We start from the raw sequence: 21,825 nt of genomic DNA on the forward strand, positions 1-21,825 counted from the left end.
GGTTTAAATAAACTGAAAAAGAAAATGTTTCCTTTCTGGCATTATTGCTCTTAATTTATAGGCCACGATTTCCCGCCTTTTGCCGGTATTAAGTGGGGCGCGGTACCTGTATTTAAGAATAATAATTGAAAGAAATACATTTTTTTTTTTTTTTTTCTAAATGACTTGAAGATTCACAAAAAAACAAAACAAAAAACAGTGATTGGCAATATTTAGATTAAATAAGGAATTATTCAAGACAAGTAGTGGCCCCTATACTGTGGGATTTAAGCTATTATTCCAGTAATAGCAGTATCATAAACTACATTCAATACTTGTACTTTGAAATCTAAGTAAAAATAGAGTGAGGAAGAGGAAACGAAGTATTATTTAGACATATACAGTAACTATTCTGAGTTATTTTCTCTATATATTTCTTTTTTTTAATGTAAACTTTTAAAGTTTCTTTTTGTTTTCTCAATTAAACAATGTCAATTCTAGTGGATGGTCAGGCATTATCAGTAACAGATCTCTTCCAAAAATATGATTTAGATGAAATTAGTGATATTCTGGTTAAGATAAAAAAAGAGATTTTTGTGAGAACAAATGAAGTTAAAAAAGTCATTGGATCTAATCCAGACTTAATGATTGATTTTGGAGAGAATGTTTCGAATATTTATGATGCAAGTACCAAATTGAATATCAGCACATTTGAGCTACTTAATGATATTGATAAATTTAGTAATAGTCTTAATGATCGAATTTCAGACTTTGTTCAAGAAGAGCTCCCAGATGTAATAAATAAAGAAGATTTAACCTCTATTTTGAGTTATCAAGAGAAACATGAGAAACTTTACTTTGGTATCCTAGAATCCTTCTCAAAGAAAAGCTTTGTACAAAGTTATGAGCTATATTTGAAACATAAACAATTTGTAAGTGAGGATACCTCAGATTCAGATAATTATCTATTTAAAGATTCTTTCTTTATTAAGCAAAGTATTTCCAGTAATTGTTATACATTTATCCAAAGTTGTGAGAAGCTAACTTCAGTTGAATTGGCACAATTAATTATGATCAGATATTTACTAGAGATTGAGGATAAACATTCTGATCATTTGGAATATATTGAATCTGACTTCAAGACAATTCTAGAAAATGCATTGATTTTAAGGGTTGACGAGACTATTAAAGGTTTAAAGTATGCGAGGATTACAGATAGTGATGATATTGTAAATATGGAGGAGCGTAATAATAGGCTTTGCCAGACTTTCATGATAGCTATGACTGTTTTGGTTGATATTTATGAGCTTAAAGAGTCAATATTACTTGTTTACTCTGAATTTAAACAGAAAGGATGGTGTCAATTTCAATCTTTGGATGATATTTCAGCCTGTGTATTACTTTTAAACAACAGCGAGCATATATCAAGGCTTTTATCAGTTCTATTGGAAGAGTTTAAATCTATGGGAAAAGAAAAAGTGGCTGAAACTAGCCATATAGAAAATATTGATACGAATTACAGTAAAGAGCCTGAGAGAATAAAACAAAGTTTTAGGTCCAGATTCCTTTCTAGAATATATCTGAATCTATTTAATACAATTAGTCATGGAGTGGGTATAGAAATATTAAGAAATTCATTTTTCCCAATTTTGATTTCAAGTATTGAGGAAGATCTACTAAAGTTTCTTTTGAATGGGAATAAGAAAGAATTATTGGATTTAATTTTGATATCTGAGGAAAATATCGAGTTTTGCTTTAACAAGAAAATGAATAATATCTTTGGAGATAATGATACAATTAAATGGTTATTGTTCAAGAACGAATCTTTTGAGATACTACTAGAAGAGATAAAGGATACAGAAGAACTTCTTGATAAAATTGAACCTTCAGAAAAGAATTCCATCCTCAGAGGTATCTCTGAAAGATGCTTTGGGTCTGTTATAAACAAGTTTATTGAATTTAACAGAATATTACTATGGTCTATTAAAGGTAAGGATTTTAAGCAAATCCCAGAAATTGTAACAAAGGATAAAGATGATCCATTTGTGAATATTCATAAATTCTCTAATGTTTTAATACAAGGAAAACGGTTAGAGGTTCTTGAATCTTATCTTATTGAATATCTTTCAACAGACCAGGAAGATTCTAGCTTTTCCTTTCAATCTTTGACACAGGATTTCAATATTGGTCTTGGGAATGTTAATTGGAAGACCCTTTTAAGAGTTTGTAATGAAATTAGTGCATCTATTGAGGATTCTTCTTTAACTACTCAAACCATTATGCTTAGCGCATTAGGAGAATTTGCAAAATCATATATAAGCTCTGAATACCTTGTTAGGCACATTCAAAATATAAAAACACTAAACAATATTTTGTACTCATTAATGATTCATAAAGAAGATCTTTCTCAAAAAATATGTATTTACCAGTCACTTTTACAGAGAATCATTAACAAGTTGAATGATAAATGCCTTATTAATAAAGAAACTCTACCTCTTTCATCTTTATATCATCAATTTGGTTTTATTGGAGAAAATTCAGTTACTCCTCATACTTTGTTATTACAGTTTTGCTTTGAACTTTATATGATATCAACGCAACTAGCTTCTGAAGCCCAAAAATCCACCTTTGATTTGGCTTGCAGATCTTATTTTAAAGCTTATATAATTCCATTGCAGATCGATGCCATTAAATTCCTCACAGAATTGTACTTTAAACTGGAAGATTCTCCTCAAAGCAATGAGAATTCAAACGAAAAATTAAAAGACAACAAAGATCAGTTAGTTAAGTCTATTTCTTGCCTTTATAGTGATATTTTATGGAGCACGAGATTCTCCGTCTGCAAAAATTCTATAATACAAGATGATAAAATTAATAATTTAGATCATCTGGAAGGATTTTCATCAACAATAGATATTGTAAAGACCATTTTAAAATCTGAAAATCTGACTTCAATTGAAAATGGGATCCTTAAACTACTTAAAGAAGCTCAAGAAGACTATGATCTAGAGGCTTGCCACCAGTTACCCAAAGTACAGGACTTATTTGCAAATAATGTACAGAGATTCCCAACTTCACCTTTAGTAAAATCTTCCTCTATGGGATCCATTTCAAACAAAATTGCCATTGCAAATGATAAAACTCTTAAAGCCAACATGGATTCAAATAGCGTTTCTGGCAATAGTGACTATGGCCAGTTCCTATTAACCCATTATTCTGATATTCTCAAAAACTATAACAAGTCAGAAGCCATTCGTGTTGCCTCTAAAGTTTCGAGTGTAGTTAATAGCTTTGAATCTGTCAATAATACAAACAATTCTAACATTAAAGAAGAAAAAGTTAGTGGATGGTTTTCTATGGGTAGTGGTGGACATCATGAAGAATCTTCTCCCAGTATTACTAAGAGTGATAATGGCGCGGGCTCTTTTATTAATAATAATGGATCAGGTGTTATCGGAATTAATAAGAAAATAGATACCCAGTCTATCTGGCAGGTTTCCAATCTACTCAAGGAAACGGTCAAGGATAGAGTTTTTGGTCAACAATAAATATTGAATAGTCTATAATTCCAGGTTGAATCTAGATTTTTTTTTCAAAATTGATTTTCTTTAATTAATAATGGATTAATATACTAGTATTTAATATTATATAATAGTTTTTCCATCTTTTTGTTTTAAGTTATATTTCTATTTGATCTACCTTTCAAGAAATCACATTTTCAATCGTTATCATGTAAAAAAAATAGCTATTAAGAAGCATTCGTAAATAATTTTTATAGTTTATGAAAGACAATATTTATTTATAATTTTGTGCTTGCAATAATTTACTGGAGATTTGCATGCACCAAATGCATTTATTTGGCGGGAACATCAATACAGTTACAAAAATTATTTTTTTCTGTAACTTCATTTATCAATTTTTCAAATTCAGCAAAGTGTAAGCCAATAAATAAATTCAATAAAAAATGAACGACAGGGAAATATAGTTTCTGATTATATCTTATTTTAAATCGTACTCACACAATAAATGCAGCTCCAAAATCAAGGAAGGGGGGAGAGTGGGGGGTATACTGGAGGTAATTTAAAAAGGCCAGGTCTCTTTGCATAAATAATAATCATAGATAACTGGATAAAAATTCTCCATTACACTTATGTTTTTTGTTTTGCATGCAAATTATTGTCACTTATACCCCACACCCTCTCAAACATAACTTTAAAATTTAAACTTTATGTGCGCCAGGGTTGGCAAATATTATCGCGCGTCTTGTCTCCCCAATATATATATTATACAGGGGGTTGATCACAAGAATAAACGAAAGAGGTTACACAGCGTTTATGTTAGAAGAACAGGACGTAAATGTAATAAATTTCGTGAAGTAGTTGCTTTGCAAGTTGTATTCCGATTATAGTAAGGGTAAATAGGTAAATTTGCTTTACAAAAGAATATATTAATAAGTGAGGACAAGCTAATATTTAGTGAGAAAAAAAAGCTCAATAAATAACTGAAGAATATTTGAATTGAAGGATGATAAAACTACTTATTTCTATTTTCTTAGTCACTCCAGGGCTGGTAGTTAAAGGGGAACAATTAATTAGGTGCGACTCAAGCCCAATGAACCTTTGTGGTTCAGATTTAGTGATTTACAAATCTGAATGTGATTTTTTGGCTTCAAAGGCTAGGTTAAGCGACTTGACTATTCTTGATTTAACTGATTGTGTTAATGGTAATTTTAGTGAGTTAAATGTTACAGAGAGTAGTTCAAACTTAGATAATAGGTCATTAAGAGGGAGCAGCATATCAAAGAAAGATTCAGATAAAACTTCTGAAAATGTAACTTTATCACTGAAAAATGATACAGAAATGAATTTACCTGATTTAATGGATGATAATAACGAAAATATAGTTAACAATTATACATTTGTTAATGGTTCTACTTCAGATGGAAAACATCTACAAGACATATCACTGACAGATTCTATATACAATAGTGGAGATAATATATTAAATGCATTTTACATGGGCAAACATAGTCCAATTTTTCAAAATATTAACAAGTATAATGTGAAAATGATTAATGTTATCGTAGAGAATTTTGATATTTCTACATTTATTTTATCAAATGGTAAATATAATCTTTCAAGATTTTCAATGCTAGTCTTAGAGTCTGTTATTAAGATATTGAAAAACCAAAGGTCGAAGATAGATAATTATTTGTCTCGATTAAAAAGTACAAAGTTAGAAAGCACGGATAGTGATAATGCAACATATCCTTATAAAGTTGTGGATAGAAGAAACGATTCAAGTATAATTGGCCAGGAAGAATACGATGGTTTGAACGTGACATTCAAGTTTTCCAACTCAAGCAATGCAAATAGTTTCTTAGATTCACAAATATTAACAGATTTAGCACTTAAATATTCAAGCAAGGTTAATGTTAGTAGTATTGATAATAACCATAAAAAAGCTATTAGTAATAGATTACTGGTTGCTTCAGAAAATGATTATGCTCCTATTAAAGAAATTGACTCCAATTTAACCGATAGCCACTTTGTTGTTGATAATTGCGAAGTAAATATTCCACCTTATCAAGGAGCTCAGTTGGTTCCCAATTTCCATTGTATCTTCCCCCAAAACTCTACAGGTAATAATTTTGAAGTTGCTTGCAATAATATTCTTAGTTTGGCCCAAATAGCCATTATGAACACATTTGGAAATAATTCAAATTTAAATCTGATTCCATACAAAGTGTTAAATCCAATCATGAACGTAACTAGTTTATCAGAAGGTAATATCAGAATTTTGTCGAGCAATCAATCTTGGGAGGGTGAAAGTCAGGAGAAATTTGTTCTGGATTTCTTTGATTTATTATTATCCCCATTGAATTTTACAAATGAGATAATGGACCTCGAAATTGGTGAGATCTTTGTGAACTTTGATTTTAGTCTCTTATCTAATGGTGACTTTATTGACTCTTCGGTCTCAAATGTCAATGATACCACCAATTTGGAAGAAATAGATGAGATTTTTAAGTTAGACTCTATTTTAAAGGATTTAAATTTAATTCTGAAATCGAATAACACAGATAACTCTACGTTATCAGGTTCATTGAGAATCACAAGTGAAACATTACCAAAAATGGACTCAAATTATACAACTGATGGCATATCTAGAGATTTCCCTCCTGCATTTGATAGGGTAAGAGGACCAGATTGCGTAGTTAAATGTGATGACAATATTGACTTACATTGTGCAAACAACGGAATAGCATACAAGAACCTTTGTGAATTCAGAAATGCTCAATGCGATGATCAAGGCTTAATTTTCGTTGGCTTTGGAAAATGTTTGCCTCTGGTTATTAAAACTTAATAATTAGGCTATGATATAATAATGAATGTTTAATGAAGGCTGGAGTAATTAGATACTATTAATCATTTCATTATTTCAAATTCAAAGCGAGGTAAAGCTCGTAATTTAGTAATTAAAAACATCCTAGAGTCTCCTTAATTTTGTGTTTACATTTTTTATTTATTGTTTATCTAATTCTTTGTTCCCCTGTAATTTAAATTGATAAATGCAAATTTTGTAAGACTTTTATCCCGCCCATAATTTCCTGATCTGTCCGTGACAATTAGGAATTATGAAGAAAAATTAATGAAAAAAATAATGTAATTTGAGAAAAAACAAGCAAAATAATGATTAAGAATATTTGATAGGTGGATTAATGTTTAGGAAAGGCTTTAGTTTAAGTCAATTGATTTCTAAATACCTCTGAAAATATGGTTAATTGATTGTAGATTTAAAATGAGTTTAAATCATACGGAAGTTTGTATTTTTTCACAAAAAGCTAATATAGTTTATATGAAGTTGCTAAAAGTAGCCCTGAAACCATCAATATTTATGTTAGATTTAGATAAAGAAGATGATAGCGATGATTTTAAGGATTTCTTTTTGGAACTTTACTTCAAAAGACTCAATATTAACAAGAAAGGAGATTGTGAAGTAAACTTAACCCGGGATGTAAAAAATTCAATGATTCCTTCTTCGAAAATTTTTTATTTGATTTATAAAAAAAGCGATCCACATGATTTTTTTGCATGCAGCCATGCAGATAAAATAATTTCATTCAATACCGGCGTGTCCACATTACTAAGAAATGTGTGCAAATACATGCATTTGGTATTTGTTTTGGATTTAGGGTCATTACTATGGTTCTCAGAATTATTTGATGATATAGAACAGTTGGGGGTGTATTTAGATGAATTTTTGTTAAGTTTAGAAAATATATTAAATGGTGTTTCAAGATTATCTGAGTATTTAAAGTATCTACAAGAAGATGTAGAAGTGAGATTTTCCGTTTTTTTGTTTGGGTTGAATCAAGAGGAATCTTGTTTTAAACTGATATTTTATGAAATTCCACTAATTTCTTGGATTTCTGAAACAGAACTTTTTATTGAAAACTTGCAAAAAGAGATTCAGCAAATATTAAAGACTCATTTGGAATTCAAGGAAGGTATACCAAACTTTCCAAGGAACTTGTGGAGTATTGAGATTCTTGCATTATTGAATTCGTTTTCATCTTCTTTCGTTCATTCACTAATTGTTATTACAACGGGAGTAATATCTTCCAGACTTTTTTCTAAAGAAAATTCTTCATCATTAGTTTGCAAGAATAGTTACTTATTACATCACTGTTATTCAAATGATATTCAAGTTCATTTTTTGGTTATTAACAAGTTTAATATAGACCTGGAAGAATCAGAAATTGGATTGAATCCTTCATTAGACACTTTGGAGTTTGTTGCAGCAACTTGTAATTCAACTTTAACAGTAACTGAGTTTGGAGTAAATGAACAAGATGCGAGGAAGATAGCTATTGATTTGTTACTCAGACCGGATATTTATAATATTCCTTCGGATATTGTATCAGAAGTTAAAAATGAATTTAATAATTTGACGGAGATTTATGGCTACAAAGTAAGTCAAAAATTATCTCTGATTGAGATTTTATTAAATAAATTAAGAAACAGTTTTAATTTTGTTGGAGAAACAATAATTGAGGTTCCCTTAATTTTATATTCAAAATTTCACAAGCTGATTGAAATTATTTGCGTAATTGAGAATTATAAAGATATTCAAGATAATCATTGTTCAGGATTTTGGTACATCAAATTCTATATCAAAAATCTGGGGAATGTTATTTCTACTTCTGATGAATTTTCTTTATTAAAAAAATTACTAGAGTCTAAAGAAGAGATTAAAAAGCCCAAGTCATTTAATAAACCTAATAGATTGACTTATTTTCTTTACTCTTTTATACTCAAAATCCGTCAATTGGATACTTGGATGGAGAATTTGGTTGAAAATTATTCAAAAACTAAAGACCCTCCAGCTTTTCCAAGTGGTTTGAATAGCTTATTTCTCCCAAGTATTATTCGGCATAAGATTGACTTAGTTTTGGAGAGCGATCAAAGTTTACTCAAGGAGGGAGTTTTTGATGGTTTTAAGGGTTCTTGGGAACTTTTACAAGATAAATTGGTAGAAATGGGATTTAAAGCTTTTATATTAGAAAATCAACAGTTTGAGTATGACTTTCCAATAATAGAAAAGGATAAAATCTTAATATATTATAATTTGTTTCCAAAGATGAATACTAGTGAAATCGAGTTCAAGTGTGAAGATCATGGAATCTTGAGAATTTTAAGATCCTGGGCAAAAACTGATTCTTTACTGGAAAATCTTAACTCAAATGGGTCTGAAAAAGCCAACAACTTTATGGCAATTTGGTTGGATGCCCAGAGAATCATTATTAAAACACCTGATCATGAAAAAAGTAATAGTGAAGAAATAGAAAGCCAATCTTCATTAGTAATTTTTAATATCCTATATTATGGGTTTAGCCCAGAATATTGCCAGGAATATACAAAGTGGTTTAAAGAAAAAATTATTAAGTACGGAATTGATTCTGATGAGGCCGACTTAAGTCTTTTAAGATTTTCACTAGTAACAAATAATTTCTATGAAAGCGTTATAAATGGAGAAAGATGTTTGGAAAAGTCATGGAGCTATGTGCTTTGGAGTGAAAAGGTAAATTATAGCTATCAAGAACAAGAACCAATGGATTTGAATGGAAGAGTCATAATAAATATATCAAATTCTAGATATTTGGATGGGTGGATCTTGCTTAATAGAAGAAATGACAAATATCAATTAAGCTCAACCTGGTACAAAGTCCGTGATTTCCAAATCAGAAACAATTTCAAGTTAAAGGTAGTATTTATTTATGATCTTAAATTTCAATTTGGAAACAATACAAATAGTAGTAGGCTAATATGCAGAATTTTAATGTCAAGTTCTATTGGAAAAACTGATATTATTAATGAAACCTATGGAGAATACTTTTCATTTAATAAATTCGCAGAAAAAATTCATTTTCAAGACAATAAAATAATACAAACAATCTCATTAATAGATTATTTGTATACTTCAAGCCATTTAAGGAAGAATATTGTATACCTTAGAAATAATAATGATGAAGAGGTAAACGAAAAAAGTAAAGGAGAAAATAATTCTGAAATAAAGTCTGAAAGCTTTCATCAAAATCTATGCAAGAGTAAATTTGGAGCAGTAAACTCTAATTATTACAATATCATTTTTAGTGGCCTTACAAATTCGAAAGAATTTAATAAATACAAGAGAATAATCCAAAGTAAATCATTTTATGGAAATGATAATAAAATTTCATTATCAATTCGAGAAATTTCAAATCTTTTTCTCACATTTAATAATAATGAAATTAAGTTAGATTCAGATGATAAAGATACATTCAAGCTAGTTTTACCATTTAATTTAGGAAACGGCAACTATAAAGATGCTGAACAGGAATTGGATAAAGAATTTATCAATAAATTTAAACCTTTCTGTTTTATAGAGATACCTCTAATTAACGCAGGAAATTTATTTACTTCTCAGCTTAATTCCAATAGTAGAAAGAAGAATTCTGACATTGAAGCAAGAAGAAAGTATTTGGAGGGCGCATCAGAAAGTTCATTTGAGAAGTTTCTTTATAAGATGTCAAAGATCACAGATAGATCCGTTAGAGTAGATGAAAATGAGTGGTATACAATATTGTTTATAGATGAAAGTGACTTAGATGGAAAGTTTGAGGACGAGGAAAGTTTGACAATTAATGAAGATTTAAAACCTATTCCTGGTGATAAAAAAGAAGAAATGAACAATGAAAATTCAATAAGAAAGTTATATACTAATCAGATCTATGATTATATGATAATTACTCATATTAGGCTTCACAGGTCTAGCTATAATGTACCAACAAGTTCAGTATTAGGAGTTTATCTATGCTCATATTATAATATTAGCTATGGAATAACTGGGAAAAAGAACAATATTGAATTAGGAATTAACGAAAAAAATAAGCTTAATAAGGTAAGACAATTCGTGGAATTATATATTTTAAGAGTAAAAGAAATTTGGGATTCTATTAAATTTAATATGATTTCCCAATACTATCTATTAGGGATACCAATTTGTTCTAAAGATATTGCAAGGATACAAAATGAAAATGAATTCAATGAAGAGAAGACTCAACCACCTTCTTCCATTGGCGGATTAAATAAGAGTTTAATAGAAGATCCCATATCAGTTCGTGGAATTGACCTTGATTTAGATCCAGAATTTGACTTCATTAAAGAAGATAATACACATCAAGAGAATTTTCAAAGCTTATTATATGGATTAAGCTCTAATCAGGAACATCTTTCAGAAAAGGGAACATATTCTGATCCAGATACTTGCTCAGATATAGCTTTTGATGCAAATGAATATAATGAAGTTAGAAGAGAAGTTTGTAAGTATCTTAAATGCAATATATTCAGATTTAAGCTTAGCCTTTCAAGCTTTAAAATAGTTTTATCTCGAAAATTTACAAAAAATGTGGAATTGGACAAAGGTTTGGATGAATTGGATGAATTAGCAAATTTTATTGGAGAAGAACTTGAAAGTCGTATGAAAAATGCATTGAGAGTGAAATTGGTTCATTTTGATTGTCAAGATTTAAATTGTTTTTTAGTTTTCTGTGGAGTACTTGATTTGTGTAAAGGGAGTACTAAGAATATTTTAGTAACTGTTTCATTAATGAAAAACGAGCAAAATTTAGGAATTTCTTACCTTGAACTAGCCAAATTTTGGACAAGATTTAAGAATACAAGTTTTAACCCTACCTGGTTTCACTGCTTGGTTTGGAAGAGTTTAACAGAAAGAGACAATTTAGAACTTAAAGTGACTGTATTCACATCCATTGATAAGAAGTACATTAGAGTCAACAGAATAAATACTGAGCTTTGGTCAATTATTAAGTTAGAAAAAGAAGTCTTCGTTTCAAAATTAAGAAGTGTAATTTCATCTTGGATGACTGATATGACCATGGAGCTTTCTTTCATACATGGAAATGAAATTTCTGGGGATATTAATGATGAATCATATAGAATGAGTCTTTTTGCTTGCTTTGGAAGAGATTTATTATTGGAATGTTTACAAGGAGTTAAAGAGAAAATTTGGAATGATGGGGATGAGATATTTTCAGGAGAGTCATTTGAGAAAGGCGAACTCGTATCTTCTGGATCACTCATTTTTAGAAGAGACATTCAGCTTCCTTTGATCAAACCTACTACTAAATTTGAAAATTATATTGCAGTAATTAATTTACTTTCATCTCAAGCTGATTATATTCCAATCAAAAGAAAACCACAATTAGTCTTAATATGGCATGGATCTAAGTTTCCAACTGAGAGTTTATCAATCAGAAATCCAAGCTTAAAATGCAAGCTCAGAAGAGGCCTTATTAACAGGTTAATTGAGCATACTAGAGTACTTGCTGAGATCTCTAACCCTGATGAATTGATAAGTAATGAATTGGTACTTAAACTTGCTTTAAAGATTTATTTCCCATCTTCAATTATTACTGGAATGAGTATTGCTTCACAAAATAAATTTAGATGCAGATTATGTGATTTTTATATAGATCTAAATGGCTTACGTGAATCTATTAATTTCCTTTTTTCAGCAATGCAAAGCAGATTCATTAGTATTTGGAAGGAAGCAACATGTGATTTCTTATTACAAAATGTCACTATTTCAAAGATGGTTAGTTATCTGATGGTACCTAAATTTGTTTCATCTGATTATTCAAGCTTGAGATTAGAAATTGATAAAAGAAAACCAGAAATCTCAATTTTAGATTCAAATGATCAAGAAGAAATTTTTGGACAAATTTCAATTACGTCAGAATGGCTATACGAAGTTCCTTTTGAAATTTCTCCAGCAAGATTTAGAAGAATGAAAAAAAATAGTCTTAATAATTTGCTTAAAAGAAAGTTGGATCCTGATTATTACGAAAATCCTGGAGAAGTAATTCTATGGGATGGTAGAATTGTTAAAGTACCTAATTATATATTTTGGTTAAAAAAACATGAGGAAGTGTTTATTGAAATTCCATCTGAACTTTATGATGCTCCATTAATTGATATTTTGTTTGGAGGAGGAAACTTGGATATTTCAAGTATTGATAAATATAGCAAAGAACTATCTTCAATTGAAAAAAATTTATTCGGAAATTCTGATTTTGGAAAGGAGCTTAATAAAGCTTCTGAGCTTCGATTTTCGAAAGAAATAGAATTTATTTCATTAATATATCCAAAAGGATGGTTATTATACTCTGAAGATGCAACTACTTCAACCAATACACTTGGAACTGGATCAATATTTCTAATTAAACCAGATTATCTTTTTATTGATATTAAAAACAAGGATTTGAAATTACAAAGAAAAAGAAGAAAAGATTTTATTAATCAAAATGAGTCATACCAAAGTTATTCTGTAGAACTTTCTCTTTCAAATTTAAATGTTACAAAACCTAAATCCAAAATTGGGATTTCTCTTTCTTTCTTTGGAAAAAGAAAGCCTTCAAAGAGTACAAAATTATACTTTTATAGAGAATTAAAGTTTACATTGCAGAGATTAATTTCTAATTGGAACAATAACCTCAACACTATAGTTCTTTCTAAAACAGTTCGTGAGAGACAAGTTGGAGAAATATATTGGAACTCAAAGAATGAATTAAACAGTGATAGTAATCAAAAGGTGGAGATGCCTTGTCATCTAACTTTAATCTTGAAATTAAGCAAAGTATACCATAATTTTGTTGTTGCTTCAGTTTGGAATATGGTTAAACATAGTAATATTATTTTAAAAAGTGGGGATTTGTTTGCAATACTGGCAAGTATATTAACATATTACAATATCAAATATAAAGAAATTGATAGAGGAATTCGTATTTTTACTAAAAGTATTGATATTGATTCAAAATCTGAGGAATTTGAATATCAAATTGATATATCAGTATTTTCAGGAATTAATGGTAGGATCTTAGATATTTCGGATCCATGGGCTGCAGGAAATAAGCTTGGTCAAGATCCCTATTTAAATTTAGAAAAATATATTAATGACTGTCTACTTCCAGTTTTTGAAGATGAAATACAACAGTCTACAAATCCATATTGGGACTTTAATACAGTCTTTGAATTTGTATTCTTTAATAAAAATAATCAGTTTGATAATATTAATAATTGTAATATAAATGAAACCATTTCTTGGAATCTAATAAGAGATTCAAATGGTAAATTAATACAGATACAAAGAAACTTACCAATACACATCATTCCAGAAAATAACTCAAATGAAACAAAAAAGCAAAAATCTCCTCACTCATTTATCCAAACAAGTTCTCGGTACGAATCTGATAATATGGAATTACCAATATATTTAATGCCATGTATTTATTTGGGAGCAGATGTATTCTATAAAGGAAAACTAATCTATTTGGATGAGAGACTAGAAACTAATGAAATGACTAAGCATAAAGCAAATGGTGTAAGTTTGTTTATTAATTCACTTTTGAATTTAATGTTTATGGAACTATTGATTAAGCTAAAGCTTGCAACTAACGATAATTGGGTTCTAAAAGATAACTTACAGTTTTCCAAGAAAGAATCGAATATTCAAACAAATGATAATTTAGATGATTGTTCATTAATTGTTAGTAATAGTTATGCTGAAGCTCATGGAGTAACTATTAGAGATATACATAAATATAGAGATAATATCCAAAACTTTTTTCAGGCAATAATTAATAATAGAAATAATATTGAAAGATTCTTACCTTTAAAGCCAGCACCTAAACATAACACAATCTTAGAAATTTATCCAATACCAAGTTTAATTCTACAAGATATTAATGGAGAAAAAGATGAGACTCAAATTTATTTTCCTTCTTGGAGTGTAGCTGAATTTATTAAAACATTAAGAGATGAAATTATGCTCATTCAAAATAATAAAACTAACTTATCAGAAAAAAGGAATATAAAGACTGTCATTTCTGGATATACTTGCATAATTCATGATAATAAAGAAATTGATATAGAAGAAAAGGTACTGAAAAAAGAAGATGGAATTTCATTATCTAATAATTCTTCAATTCATATCAAATTTCCTATTAGAGGAAGCCAATCATTTAAAAATGCTGATGTTGGAGAATGTGGATGGCATGTTTTGAAATATAAATCTCAAATAAAATACTTGAATTATTTATGTAATCAAACAGATTTGAACATTAACAATTGGGTGGATTCATTATATGTAATGAATAATATCTCTCCTAATATTAATAATTCGATTGGGAACAAAAATGATTTAGACTTTAACGAAATTTATGGTTCATTTTTTAATATTTCTGGTGGAAAAGAAAGACCATGTATAATAGTAAATATTCATTCAGGTAATGAAACTGAAATTGAATGTTTGATCATTCTTGAGCTTACTCCTAGTGGAATATTGATTGCATGTTGGAATGCTCCTGTTTTAATTATAAGCAGGCTTCAGAAAATGATTAAGGGATTTGTATTTGAAAGTTGTATCAAAATAATTTGGTCATTACAGTTATCAATTTGGTACAAATATAATGTCATTTATAGAAAGCACATTTTTGTATTGGATTTGTCAAAATTTCATTTAGATTTTAAGCAAGATTCCAGTATTAATAATAATGAATCATCAGGGTTTTCTATGATTAATAATAACTATTATCCGAGAATATGTGAGATTACCACAGATATTATTTCATATATTTGGAAGAATCAATATTTCAATACAAATTTGAAATGGAGTCATACTGAAGATTTGTATAAAAAGGAGCTTATGATTGAATGCAAAATTAATAGATTAAAGTTGGAGGATGTTGTAATTCCAAATATTATAATGGGAAAGATATTAGATTTGAAATTTGAAGACTTATTTGATAGAAATAATAATAAGGAATTTAATTGGTTCATTCCTTCTATCATTAACAAAATAAGAATTTTAAATTCTGATAATTTAATGAAAAGGTGGAATAATTACTTCTTTAAATATAAATTATGGTTATTTGTTAATCAATTTTTGATTGAATGTTTTGCAATTAAAAGTTTAAGACAAGAAATTTCTACAAAAATATTTTCAAAGAATATAATTCTTCAAGTTAGTAAAAGTAATATGATCTTTAAATATCAACAGATTATTAATTTCTTAAAGAAGAGAGTTGAGACTTATAATATTGATTATTCAAAATATTATAAAACTTATAAAATTAATTGTCAAGAGAAAGAAGATAGTTTATTAAGTGATGAAAATATTATTCAAACTCATTATAACTTATTAACTTATCTTCAAAATTCTCATAATATTATTAATACATTAATTTCAGCAACAGCTCAAAATCAAGATAATCATTTCATATTAATTCATCCAAATAAAATGACTGAAGAATTTATTAAGAATCGAAATAAAACTGATAATAATGATAAAGAAAAACAATTAAATGATGAAAATATTAGTAGTTGTGAATTTTGTATGGTAAATCCAAAAGATATTTCTATCAGAATAATATTAACCACTTTATTCAGATGTTCAATTGATGTTTTGGATCGATTATATAATGAAAAAAAAGCTGAGTCAAATTTAAATGATGATGAATATAGTTTTAAAGGATTGGAATCTTTTGATTTAGATTCTAATAATTACAAATATGAAGAACAATATATTCAAAATGAACAAAAGAATTCAATTCTATATAATGAACAAGAAGAGAATTTCAACACCAAAAAAATAGTGATAGAGAAATTAAAATGTTTTGATAATAAAGGTGAGTTATTGATCTTTATTGAAGATATATCTGGGATCCCATTTCAAAATTTTTCTTCTGATCTTGAGAATATGTATATAATTAAGGATTTAACTATAAAATTGGATGAATTATTTAAAGAAAATGGATTTATTCGAGTTACAAATTCTTATAGTGAAATTATTAATAAAGAATACTTATATAAAAATAATTATTGTATTTCAGTAATTAGTAGTATATTTAGTGGGTTAAATATACATGAAAGAATTGAAATGAAGAATTTAAGTTATTTAATGGAAACAGAAATTGGTTCTGAGAGAGAAATCATTATATATATAAAAACAATACATATCAAGAAATATAACTTTTCAATACCTATATGTATTTTTTTAAGTTTGTATAAATGTAAAATAAAGATAATATATTTATCAAGTATTTTCAATGATGGTACATTATATATAAATCAAAGTATTCTAGAGTTTATTGAAATGCTTAATATTAAAAAGTTGATTTTTGAATATATATTATCATATACTGGATCTTTAATTTGGAATATTTGGAATCAAAAAAATATTATTTTGAATTTAGAAAACCTTCAATATTTGGAAAATAGGGTTTCTGATTTAAGATTATCATCTGATCAGTTAATTGAATTGACATTATGGTTAAATAAATTTTCACAAAATTATCCAAATATTATTAAAGATTCAAATTTGATGATATTTAAGATATGGTTCTCTAGAAATCTTAAAATAAATAATAATCAGTTAATTTCAATACAAAATAGCTTTAACCATTATATTGAATCAGAAAAGTTAAGTTATAGAATAAAAATCTTACCAAATTCAAGTAATAAAGTACTTATATTATTCCAATCATTAGTTAGAAATGAATTAATTGGATTAATCATAGATTATTTTAAATTTGATGAAATAATAACAAATGAAGAATTACCAATGGATTGTTTTATTATAAAAAGTAAACCAGAATTGAAAGAATGTCGCCATGAATCAAAATTTTCTGATCAAGAAAAGGTTAGATGGGAAATAACCAATACACTAAGTTCTATACAAGAATATATAAAAAGAAATCAATTGGTAAAAAAAATCCAAGTATATGGAATAACTTTTTCACAAAAGTTTATTGATGATTTGGCAAATAATCAATTTTCAATTAATATATCTTTAAATAATCAATTATTAAAACAATTACCAATTATAAAGATTCAAAATTTATTATTTAAAAATGATATTAAAATGATAATTTTTAAACCAATGTTGAAAATTCAAGAAAATATAAATGTAATAATATCATTATTTAGACGATTTTGGATGAAGAATGATGCAATTCGATTCTTTAATTCTTTATATATAATAAAAGATTCCGAAATTTTTGATGAATCTTTACAAGATAGGATTATTTCTGTGGTAATTAAACATAAAAGAAGAGAGTTAATTTTGATAAGATTTTTCACAACTTTTAAAGTTGATAAAAGTAATGATATGGAATGGATTTTTAATGAAATAAAGTTTACTTTTAAAGATGAAGATAAAATTAAAAGATATTTCTTAATTAATAATAAAGATGATAATAATATTGAATTAGGGTATCAGAAAAATAATAAAATAATAAAAGAAGAATTATTTGAATTAATATTAAAATCAATAGAATTTATTTTGGATAATAATAATACAAGCAAATAAAAAATAAAGAAAATTAAGAGATAATAGTAAAATAATTAATAAAAAGGATTAAAATTGAAATATTTATGGATAATTTCTTTAATACCTTCAAGATCAATTTGTTGTATTTGTTTAAGCTTATCATCAATACTGGTATAATGGTTATTGACTATTAAATCTCTACCAATTTCCTCAAATAATGTTCCAGAATTTTCATATAATGAAGTTAATTGATATGAAAGAATTCTCTTAACTCTAATAATATCGTCTTCAGTAATTAATGAATGTAGGTTTTTAAATCGAGAGCTAATTAATTTGGCATTTTCCATAATAGCTTTGTGACTAAGATCACTATTGCTTTTAAGGTACCATCCAAATAAGCCTAATAATGAATTAAAAAAGAAAACTAAGAATAGGAATGAAGATATAACTTACCTGTATCTTTATAACAAGTATTAAAAGTTTCAAAGAATTCAACATGGTCTTTAATACCAGAAAGAATCCTTTCAATAATTTGGTTTTTATATCCAGTTACTCTATTAATATTATTGGTTCCATATTCCCCTAGCATACTTTGGAGAAACATAACTTTAAGAAAATCTTTGGAATTCCAAGATGTACCATTGTATGCCATAGCAAGAAGAGTCTTTCCATCACTATTGTTTTTTTTGTGTACTAATACAGGATGATTTTTATCAGAGTTAATTTCGTTCAAATATTGAGAATTGGATAAATTAATATTTTTATATCCCTTTAAACCAAGTAGATTTCTGGAGTTATTTGAATCATTTCCAAAATAAGTTTCAGCAATATTCTTAAAAGAATTATGGTCAATATTACCAACTCCTAAAATCATCATTTTCTCTGGAATATAATTAGTACGTATATAATTGATCAAATCTTCTCTTTTGAATCCAAGAATATTTTCTTTTGGACCAAGAATAGTATTTCCAAGTGGATGATTCTTATACATTTCTTTATGTAAATCATCAAAAATAATCTCTTCTTCAGATTTGCTTACTTCTTCCATTTCTCTTAAGACAACTCCTTTTTCTTGTTCAATAGCAGATTTACAAAATTTGGAGTTTTTAATAATATCACTCAAAAGATCCATGCACTTTGGTAGGTCTTGATTAAAGCATCTGATTTGATAAACCGTTTGTTCGCGAGTAGTATATGCATTCAAATGGGCACCTAAGTCTTCAATTTGGCTTTCAATTTCTTTTCTAGATCTATTGTATGTACCTTTAAATATGAGATGTTCCAAAAAATGAGCAATCCCATTTTTTCCTGGGTCTTCATTTCTACTTCCAGAATCTACCCATAATCCAAAAGTTAGAGAATTAGGGATACTGTCAATTCCAAACTTCATGGTTGCAACTCTCATCCCATTTGAGAGTTTGGAGATCTTTAAATCTGGATCATTTCTTTTAAAACTCAGAGTGCTGTTAAATCTTGCATATCTAGTAGGCAATACTCGTAACAAATTTGAACATCCAAGTTTTAGTATGGAGTTTTTTAAAATTAAGCTCATTTTTTTTTCTACCCTTTTTTTATCAAAAGCTTGAGAACTTTTTATTTAAAAATGATACAAAAAAATAATAATAATAAATAAATCCTCTATCTGAGAGCTCTTGTGCTTTTACCTGGATTTTTTCTCGATTTTAATAATCAAAGCATTATTAAATCTATATAATCTTGCAATGCAATGAAAGAGGCTTTAACCTTAAATGCATTTCCTTTTAGTTAAATTCAAAATATTTTAATTAGCAAGGTAACCCTCAGATAATTATGGGTAAGACTCCTTTATTGGTAAAGTAATCTCAAATTATTACGCTTTCCACTTCTTTTTCAATCCTTTTTTTTCCATACAAATTTTAGGGAAAAAAAATCAAGCCTTAAATGACAAATATAGTGCGCGCTCTTTGTTTTGCCATTAGGCGGGAAGCGTGGTACCGGCATGTTGCTATTTTTGAGGTGCATGTGAGGGGGGGAGTTGCATGCGCGATTGCATGTGAATACTTGCAAGCCGGTAAATTAGAATTGCGTCAGAGGGAGAATTAAAATAATTTCAGATATAAAAAATTGATCAATAGGGTTTAATGAGAGTAAAATTGAAAGAATATTAAATTCAAAGAGACTTTGGATTGATAAATTTGAATATAAATGAATATATTAGTTATTTTACATCAATTAAAACTTGCACGAATTTAAATAAATAAGTAACAGCAAGAATTTAAAGACTTGATCTTACCTCAGTAAGATTTATTTTGAGAGGTCTAAAGCAAATAATTAGTGATAGGGAGAAGAAAAAAAAACTAAAATACCAAAAAATTGAATTGACATACAATTATTAAAAGAGTGGATAAAAAAAATATAATTTCATTTTAAAAAAACACAAAAATTAGATTGGAACAAAAATGATGGATAATCAAATTAAGATAGAACATGGATATGGAGTTAAGAAAGCAATTGAAAGCAAGCATTTGGTTTTCTTAATGTGGATTGTACTAAGCTTAATATTTACGCTTTATTCCAAATGGTTAATGAATAATTACTTTCCTTATCCTATTACAATGTCCCTAATTCATATGATCATTGCTTCAGTTCTAAGCCATGTGTTTGGAGGTTTTGTTAATAAAAGATTTGGAGATAAATCCAGATTTTCTTCTATTGGAGAATTGAGTTTCCAAGAAAAAAAGAGTATTTTGGCTTTTAGTATAATTGTGGCACTGAATATTTGGTTCTCCAATGCCTCTTTACACTTGGTTTCCATTTCTCTTCATCAAATGGCAAGAACTACAATTCCACTCTTCACTATGGCATTGGGTATCCTTTTTTTCAAACACAAATATAGATTGTCTCAGATTCCTCCTGTCATTTTGGTTATTGTAGGAGTAGCCATCACAGTGAATGGTACTCCAGAACTAAGTATTTATGGCTTGTTTATAGTATTCATGGGATGTTGTGTTTCTTCTTTGAAAGGAATTGTTGCTCAGAAGTTACAGGTTGAGAACCTGAAGATTAATGCAATAATTATGCTTCAATATGTTGGACCTGTTGCATCTTTAACTTTGGGATTTTTTTCAGTAATTCTTGGAGAAGCACAAAAGATATCAAAAAAAAGCGAAAATATGGATAAAATTTCATTTTTGATGACAAATGTACTGTTAATATTTGCAGGAATATTGGCTTTTGGTTTAAATATTTTAAGCCTAATGAGTTCTTCCATAGTATCACCTCTAGCTATGAATATTGCAGGTAATGTGAAGCAACTTCTGACATGTTTACTTGGATGTTTTATTTTTGGAAATACTGTAACTGATAAATTACTTTTGGGTATTTTACTAACTAGTTTGGGTGCCTTATGGTATTCTCTCGATAAGCAAAAGGATTCTGGTAAGAAAAAAGTCAGGTATGTAAAGGGAAGGTATATTGATAGGGTTGGACTGGGAATTCCAAATGAAATGGGCACCCCACACAATAAAAGGGTTAACAACAAAAATCCTAGCTTAGAATCTATTGAGATTAAACAAATTGGGGATTGTAATAAAACCCAAATTGTTCAGATATCCAAAGAATCAGAAAGTCATCTAGAAGAAGATGTTATTCTTGAGCTTACTAACCAAATAGATGGAACTGAAATTAGCCTTGAAGATGATCACCATATCTCTTCTAAAGAAGTAAGTTGTTACCTAAAGATGGAAAGTATTATAGAAGAGGAGGAATGCCAAGAAATTCAAGTCAATTTAGAGCCTGAGGGCTTAGAGGAGGTCGATAATGGAGATTATACTTTTAAAAAAATAGCAGATTTAAACAATAATATGGATATTATAGTTTTGGAGTCTGGCGCCAAAAGTTCACAAAATTTGGATGAGAATAGAGATTATAGTAACATTCAGAGTTAGAAAAAAAATGGAATTAAAGGCAAAGAGA

The 21,825-nt window shown here is 28.0% G+C and overlaps 5 protein-coding genes across 5 annotated transcripts; 4 read left to right on the top strand and 1 right to left on the bottom strand.

Annotated features, from left to right (window-relative positions):
• Positions 1 to 467: 467 nt before the first annotated feature.
• Positions 468 to 3,527, top strand: cgd5_3370 (hypothetical protein; the record flags this gene model as incomplete). The annotated part of the gene is made up of 1 exon (XM_626262.1): positions 468 to 3,527. The coding sequence occupies one exon, from the start codon at positions 468 to 470 to the stop codon at positions 3,525 to 3,527; it is 3,060 nt and encodes a 1,019-aa protein (XP_626262.1).
• Positions 3,528 to 4,503: 976 nt separating this feature from the next.
• On the top strand, positions 4,504 to 6,345 carry cgd5_3380 (protein with signal peptide and possible kazal domain; the record flags this gene model as incomplete). Its single annotated transcript, XM_626263.1, has 1 exon — positions 4,504 to 6,345. One exon carries the CDS (start codon positions 4,504 to 4,506, stop codon positions 6,343 to 6,345), a length of 1,842 nt encoding a protein of 613 aa, XP_626263.1.
• A 435-nt stretch (positions 6,346 to 6,780) lies between these two features.
• On the top strand, positions 6,781 to 17,910 carry cgd5_3390 (very large hypothetical protein; the record flags this gene model as incomplete). Its single annotated transcript, XM_626264.1, has 1 exon — positions 6,781 to 17,910. The coding sequence occupies one exon, from the start codon at positions 6,781 to 6,783 to the stop codon at positions 17,908 to 17,910; it is 11,130 nt and encodes a 3,709-aa protein (XP_626264.1).
• A 385-nt stretch (positions 17,911 to 18,295) lies between these two features.
• Positions 18,296 to 19,423, bottom strand: cgd5_3400 (mitochondrial processing peptidase beta subunit; the record flags this gene model as incomplete). Its single annotated transcript, XM_001388249.1, has 1 exon — positions 18,296 to 19,423. One exon carries the CDS (start codon positions 19,421 to 19,423, stop codon positions 18,296 to 18,298), a length of 1,128 nt encoding a protein of 375 aa, XP_001388286.1.
• An 886-nt stretch (positions 19,424 to 20,309) lies between these two features.
• On the top strand, positions 20,310 to 21,797 carry cgd5_3410 (possible phosphate/phosphoenolpyruvate translocator with 9 transmembrane domains; the record flags this gene model as incomplete). The annotated part of the gene is made up of 1 exon (XM_626265.1): positions 20,310 to 21,797. The coding sequence occupies one exon, from the start codon at positions 20,310 to 20,312 to the stop codon at positions 21,795 to 21,797; it is 1,488 nt and encodes a 495-aa protein (XP_626265.1).
• Positions 21,798 to 21,825: the final 28 nt, after the last annotated feature.

This window comes from Cryptosporidium parvum, chromosome 5, assembly GCF_000165345.1.
Source record: "Cryptosporidium parvum Iowa II chromosome 5, whole genome shotgun sequence".
NCBI classification, from domain to species: domain Eukaryota; phylum Apicomplexa; class Conoidasida; order Eucoccidiorida; family Cryptosporidiidae; genus Cryptosporidium; species Cryptosporidium parvum.